We start from the raw sequence: 7315 nt of genomic DNA on the forward strand, positions 1-7315 counted from the left end.
GCTTGGGGTTTTGCCACGACAGGCTGTTCTCTTCAACCTACACGTCGTGCTCAACAGGAAGGCCATGCATCCTGATAGCCAGGCGGGCGGGTGGCACGCGCATCCGTCCATCCGCGATGCCCTTTAGGTTTCGGCACGGGCACTGGCGTTGATGCAGACAGGCTAGGCTGAGACTCCTTGGGGACACTGTCCAGCATGACAGTCATGGCGCACACGGGCGGCGGACAGGCAGTCCTGTTGGGCTGCACGTAAATCAGCTCACTGGCCTTTGGGTGACCTGTGGTTTGAGGGGGGACTCTTCCCCAGCTCTTAGCTCAGATGTTGAACAGCTCACGTCAACATGCTTTGCCATCAACAGGTGCTCCATAAACGTCAGCGTTGCTTGCCATTGCTGTTCTCTTTTGCCAGCTGCCATTGCATACATGGACCTAATACCAGCTAGTCAGCAGGGTTTGATCAATAGGCCTGCCTGGGACTGACCCTGTTGCCTTGGCCTGCAAGGAAAGCCTCATTTGCATACAAGAGGGATTGCAGTGCAATCCCAGTCTTGCTTGAACCAGTACAAGCATGTAAAAGGAACATGTCTGCCTAGCCGGTTCAGAGTGGAAACTAGCCTGATAGCATTTTCCATGAGCTTCTGCATGGAGACATGTGATCAGGAAAGCAGGGGAACTCTCTGCCTTTAGCCCAGGTTATGACACAGAGAAAACGAGTGACTCACACAAAAACAATTAGTTCCCACCTAAACATTTTTATTGAATTGGTGTTAAGATCATAATACTGGTAAATTATCATCTGGAGTTCAATATTCCATGCATTTCCAGTACACTGAGTCATTAGAAAAAGAAAAGTAATTTTCCAGGGTGAAACACAGTGGACCGCAGGGAATGCCACAGCAGCCGTGCCACTGGGTCTAGAGGGCTGAGAGGTTGGTTTAAGGTCAGAGAAAAATGCAACTCGGAGTAAATCCGAGTTGTCCTCCAGATGGACATCTTACGAGAGGCTCCGTGATGGTGGGAGGGAGAGAGAGCGTGCAAGACTGATTGGAAAATTTTGCCTTTTGCCATAAAAACAGTCATGTTGCAATTGGAGGCAGATTGTGGGCGTCAACAGTCAAGTAAAGTACAAAGAGTTTACCAAGTCAAGCTTTGTTTTGCATATAGTATGTCTTGCTTCATAAGAAGTAACAACAAAGCTAACATTAGCTGGGAGGAATTTTGTTCAAACCTTTTTTGGCGCTTTAGAACTTTCAGGTGGCATTTGGCAAATCTGACTCATTACCTCTTTTCACTGTTTACCATCTACCACTTGGCGACGTTGCCAGCATTGAGTCTTGCTGAGTCTAAGCATGGCAAAACTCAGAGTATGGTTTCTGGTCTATGATGAGTGTGAATGGTGGGTGGGCTTCGCTCGACCACAGAGCCCTGTACCCATGGCCTCACCCTCTGTACCACTCCCCCAATCTGCCTGCCTCGCTCAACTGGAATGTGACACTTTGTGCTCGGGAATTCAAGGCTGCCACAGATTTTGCTGTAAAGCTGCCTAAGGGTGAACGTGGGGCCCAGCAGCGAAGCCGCTCCCCGCACAGGCAGGGCTGGCCCTGGGAGGCACCAGCCCGGCCCTGCCTCTCATCATGCACTGCTTACTCTGCCACAGCTGCACACAGACAGTTTAATTTGTGGTAATAATAGACTCAGCGTTAGTCATATATCTGTGGCCTCTCATAGCATGTCACAAGCAGAACATAAGCCAAGATAAAGATGGAACCGAACATACCAACAAAGGTTGCTTTATTATAGAATTATAATTCTGTGGCAATCTTGTGGCATGCAGGAACTAGTTCTCTGAGCAGTTATATGACTAAAGGTTAATTTTACTCCAATATGAATAATCCTCCAACTAGGGCCTGGAGTATGTGATGCAAAAGCATCCCATCTAAGAAAGAACTACCAAACTTTATATGAGACCACCTCCTTTTTAGGAAACATACACACAAATACAAGAGCATTTAGTCTGAGGATAAAGCTGATCATAATTAGTTTAGATATGGCAGGCAGATTTGCAGGTTCAGCAGAAAAACTGCCCTGTATTGTTTTTAACACTGTGCATTTTGCCTCCATTGATGAACACACAGGACGGTTGGGGTTCAATAAGTGGGGTTCACGTTCCTCTAACCAGACAATAAGACAACAGTGAGTACCACCAGTGGCGCTTGACCTTGGGGCATTCTGGCCTCTGGTACCAGGGAGAGGACGGGACGGCACGACCCTCTGAAGGGCGCCCAGCACCTTTACAGGCTCCAGCAATCAGCATGAAGAGGAAGCCTCCAAACACCAGCAGGGGCTGCACTGAGCTTGTTCTTTCTTTCTGATTATTCGGATTTAGCCACCACTGAAAAATCCTCGTTAATTCCCAGAAATATGTTCGAAGCAAATTACAGTGAATTACTTACAGGCACAATGTAGCTGCGCAAGACAAGATGGCAAGAAATGAGAAGTGCCCCTCCCATCTTTTTCCTTGGTACTGCTCACTTCCTGAGCCCACATTTATGGCAACCAGCTAAACTCCAGCACACTTTGCCCCGCAGCAACGTTGCTCAGCAATGACGGCTTAGATACTCCAAACCGGCATCCCAGAAAAGACTCATACAGTGAATTAGTCTACGTATTATGCCCACAAGGCTGCTTTAAGACAGAAAAGAGGTTGTAAAGTAGATGCCTGAATGAAAACGTGCCATTTCGCAGAATGTTTTTCATTACAGCTTCAGGAAACAGATCATCATCTACTACACAATCCTCTTACATAAGACAGCTCATATCACTGCATTCATATTATTTTACCATGTTTAAACACACTCATCTTTAATCAAACCAAATGGCCTTGAACCTACCTGTTAGTGGTAGACGTTCATTACAATGCTTATAGTTGTATTGTTTTCACTATGTTTTAGGGTTATAGTACAATAGGATCTCATGAAAAGACCTTGTATAATACTCCAGTGCACGAGGCAGAAGCAAGCTATGGTATGCTACACTGACAGATCTCAACACTTGTAAAAGATGTTGCGGTTTTGTCTTCTAAAGCTCCAGTCGGCACTTGATCACGGCTCCACAGATGTTAACCTGCATCTAAGGAAGTTCCCAAAGCTTTATTTCACACAGAGTCCTGTTTCAATGGGCAGTACCCTTGGCACTACCACAAGAGTCTGAGATCAGTGTAAGGTGAAGCAATGAGAAGACAGGAAGGCAATAGGAAGAAGTGCTCCTTGTTTAAAACTGGAAATGTAACATAGTACATCAACATCTGTAGCTCAGCAAAACCTAACGACTTGAAAGCACTTGCCCAGACTTTTTTTTTTTTTTTGAGTAAATCTAGTGAATGCCTAACAAATTTGATAGGAACTACCTTGGACAGGGTTTCCACAGGACCCTACTGCCCCCTTTTGGCACTAAATGGAACTATCAGTGATCGCCTGTATCATTATATCAAATGAAAGGCACAAGACATTAAGGAAATTACAGATAAACCTTAGTGTCTCAGCACTAGGGATTCACTCCAAACACAGCAGTTAATTCCAAACACATTTATTGGTAAATTCATCCACTGTACAAAGTAATCAGCTTGACTTGCAGTTACTGATGTCACTTGTGATGGGGAAATCGATAAAGATGGGCTTTTTTTCCCCCACATCAACTTCCAACCTAAAGACAAATAAACGTGCAAGCCATCGTCTGTTGTAGTTAATTGTCCTTTCTTTTAGAAAAATGTGCATCTTTAACAAGCATCCCACTCCGCCCCTTACTATTAGCATGTACATGAAGTTGGGCACCATGACTATAGTCCAGCAGGAACAGAAGTGCCCTGGGAGCACAGTGCTGGGTCCCGTACCTGCAAGCCCACAGCAGCGTTATTCCAGAGCTTTGACGATGGCCTCGTTGGCCTCTATGCTGATCTGGACCTCTGCCTTGGATGCCTCGTCTGAAGTGCTGAGCAGCTCTGCCTGGGCTTTCTCCAGGTTAGCTTTCGCTGCCTGTGGAAGAAATCGTTTCGGACCCTCTCATGAGTCTCGAGAAAGACTTTCGCTTTTGTCTTTACAACGCACTAAATTAATGGCGACATGAGGGATCGCTTAAACCTCGACACGACAAACTGTTCAGCAGCTACGCCTGACCTCCCCTCACTGACTACTTTATTCCACCAGCATGTGACGAGTGAATCACAGCCTGCGCATTACTTTTAAAAATAGGCTGAAAAGGCTCTTTTTGTGAGGTCAAACTAAATGTTAAAGAACTATAACGTATTTGGGATGGGTGAGCGAGGCAACAACCCTCCGATACTGCAGCACATCAACATGACCTCTTTCCTGAGAGGGACATTTGTTATGGTGGCGATTACACCGCTGCAAAGGCCAAACATTGCTGGAAGTTAAAGGTCTCCCAGTGGGGATGTGACACATCTGCTCCACTTCGATGGGGACTGACCTTTCCTTCCTTATTAACCACACAGACGCCCGAGCATCACTGGGAAGAATCAAAAGTCATTCTTTTCGATGGAGTAAACTTGACAGTGCACTTCAGAAAAAGCTTGCTCTCTCTCTCATACAAGTCTCTCTCTGTGTGTGTGTGTGTGTGTGTGTGTGAGAGCGAGAGAGAGAAAGAAAAATGTTTATTTAGAATGAAAAGTTTCTCAACCATATTAAATAAATATCTATATTTATTATAGTGGAGACAATTAATAAAGGAATCAGGTGATTTGATGTTTATGGAGATTAAACAGGGACAGTTACAACTCGGATATTTAAATAGCAAAAACAACTAATTGTAGGGCTGCACTTTAAAACCAGGTCAAGAAAAACACACACACACACACACACACACACACACACACACACACACACACACACACACACCCTGGAGTTTAAAGGTGGGAGGCAGTGGTGAGAGGTTCACCACACTTGCTTGTGCTAAAAACCATCTGGGTCTGCCATAACTGCTTAACTGAGGAACGCGGGGGAGGTCCAGTTGTTCCAAGCATCGCCGTCATTAAGCAAAACCCAAAAATGTGACAGATGATGGAAAAACACCACAACAGGTTTTCAGTTTTCACTAAATATGTTCACTGTTCTTGGGATACAAGATTTTCATAATATAAATGTACCAGTATTGCTTACATAATAAGCAAAATGATGGTGCAAGTATAGGAAAATATATTCATGACTAGATAATAACTAGTTATTTGGTAAGACAATGTACTGGTTTGACATATATTCACTATAGATATGCACATATAGTAGTTCCCCAGTGCACAACAGGAAGCATTCCTGCACTGTACAGTTTCCAGTTTTCCTATCTTCAGAACACCCATTGATAACTCTTTGTTGGTTTGTTGGAAATCAGTAAACTGTAGTTTGGGGAACACCGGGGCTGGAACAGGGAAACACTGATGTCTAGAATGGAAATAAAACCATATGATTTGTTGGTGTCTCTTACAGCAAGGTCCAGGCTTTCCAAAGGAACGGCCTCTTCAGCAAGCAGCTGCACTGATGAGTCTGCATTGACAGTGATTGAGCCACTACTCACTGCAACACAAACACACCAAAGATTCCTGCAAGGACCATGCAACCAAACATACGCACAGCACCAAGACTGAAGGAGGAAGACTCAGGTCCTCACTACAAAGGGCCCAGAGGTCACTGATTTATAAATAAATAATGATGGACATTTTATATATATATATATATATATATATATATATAAAGAAAAAAAGGGGGGTTACTAGCCATACTGTTGATGTATTCCTTTAGCACAAAAGGTTACATTATGTGGATCAGAGAAATCTGAGACTCAGGGTCATGTCATTTCAAATCAAGGTATGGACCTACATTTATCATTTAACCTAAGAATGCAACAAGAAGCTTTCTACTCTAAAGAGATCAACACACAACACTTGAGGGCAAAATCGTACCAAAATACTTAGATGAAGACCCGTCCTCACTGAAGACGGTAACCACCCCAGGCCGCAGCACTTGCAGCGTGGGGACGTGGGCTGGAAGGATCCCGAAAGCGCCGGTCATCGTGGGGACATCGACCTGCTTTACGCTGGCTGCCTTGAAGAACACCTGCACAGACACAAACGTCAGGGACACGCACAGACGGAGAGACGTTTGTGAGGAAAAGTCAGTTAGATCGCTACCAAGAATACAGAAATCACCGTGTTACGTTTTATTAAATAACTTACTCATCCTTGATTTGCACCATAGCCAAGATGAACGTTGCCATGACGACTAGATGACCAGACAACGGAATGTTAAGAGAGTAAGTTAGCTGGCTAGCTAACTACGGTTTCTAAGTTAACTAGCTAGCTAACTAACGTAACCGTTTACATTTACCCGTGCCGTCGACAGGTTTTCGAGAAAATACATAATACTTTCAATTAGAATTTAAATTCAAATTAGAACGGAAGCTAGCTAGCTAGCTATGCAGCTAATGCACATGAACCTTAACGTCGGTAGCGTTAGCTCGCCACCCAACCTCGCTAACGGAGCTGTGTCCGTGCTAGGTGACGCTAGCGATAAAACCAATGACCGCAACATCACTCAGGATGCAGGACTTGATCTCAAACCGGGGTGTACTTGGAACACGATATGTGTTTTATGTCACTGATAACATCTTAGACTTTCAAAGATCCGTGCACTACCTGGAACAGGCCGAGGCCCTTCCGCGAGTGTCCCTACCTCAGTCGGCGAGGCGAAAGTGAAGGACATCTGGGTTGCAGAAGTGACTGCTTCGGCGTAACCCCGCACTTGTCTCAGTGCAGGGGCTGCACGGCGAAGGAGAAGCCTTGCTGCCATCATTTTTCCCCTAAACGTGAATAAACGGACCTTTACAATGTATATATACGTGCAAGCCTGAGATCCCCAACCCGAGCAAGAAGCCCGTCATTCACTGCGCCGCTGATAGCACAAGGGCACAGGCAAGCTACCCATGAGCCTCCGCAGGCTTCATGCGAGTTGTGGGAGATGTAGTTCTCTATAGGTAAACGCCTGTATGCAGAGACCGGTTGTTTACTCTTGGTGCAACTTTGTACTTTTATCATAATAACTTGTCAAAAATAACTTGTTCAGTTGACCTGACATGCACCTTATATCAATACATAAACCGAACAATAATTTTCGACAAATTGTAGTAGGCAACAATTTATTGTAATTGGTCGAATGTGTGCTTGTTTGCCAGAGGGTGGCGCCTAGTCACCAGGAAAGATGGTCACTGGCAATTGGGGTTAACAAGGCTCGATAATACGTTGCTCATAAACAGAC

The 7315-nt window shown here is 44.9% G+C and overlaps 1 protein-coding gene across 1 annotated transcript; it reads right to left on the bottom strand.

Moving 5' to 3' along the window:
• Positions 1–3568: 3568 nt before the first annotated feature.
• Positions 3569–6968, bottom strand: atp5f1d (ATP synthase F1 subunit delta). The gene is made up of 5 exons (XM_027008126.3): positions 6734–6968; positions 5965–6118; positions 5490–5578; positions 3889–4030; positions 3569–3701 (listed from the first exon to the last, which is right to left on the bottom strand). Exons 1-4 carry the CDS (start codon positions 6851–6853, stop codon positions 3908–3910), a joined length of 486 nt encoding a protein of 161 aa, XP_026863927.2. The 5' UTR covers positions 6854–6968; the 3' UTR covers positions 3569–3701; positions 3889–3907.
• Between the last annotated feature and the right edge of the window lie 347 nt (positions 6969–7315).

The sequence above is a fragment of the Electrophorus electricus genome, chromosome 26, assembly GCF_041902795.1.
Source record: "Electrophorus electricus isolate QZ-2024a chromosome 26, ASM4190279v1, whole genome shotgun sequence".
NCBI classification, from domain to species: domain Eukaryota; kingdom Metazoa; phylum Chordata; class Actinopteri; order Gymnotiformes; family Gymnotidae; genus Electrophorus; species Electrophorus electricus.

Bases quoted from the DNA above. Each gene is read 5' to 3' on its own strand.
- atp5f1d (XM_027008126.3), bottom strand. From the start codon at position 6,853: ATGATGGCAGCAAGGCTTCTCCTTCGCCGTGCAGCCCCTGCACTGAGA. The intron at 6,119-6,733 runs GTAGGGACACTC...GTGTCTGTGCAG, and splicing joins CTTTCGCCTCGCCGACTGAG to GTGTTCTTCAAGGCAGCCAG. The intron at 4,031-5,489 runs GTAAGAGACACC...TTTCTTCCACAG, and splicing joins TGGAAAGCCTGGACCTTGCT to GCAGCGAAAGCTAACCTGGA.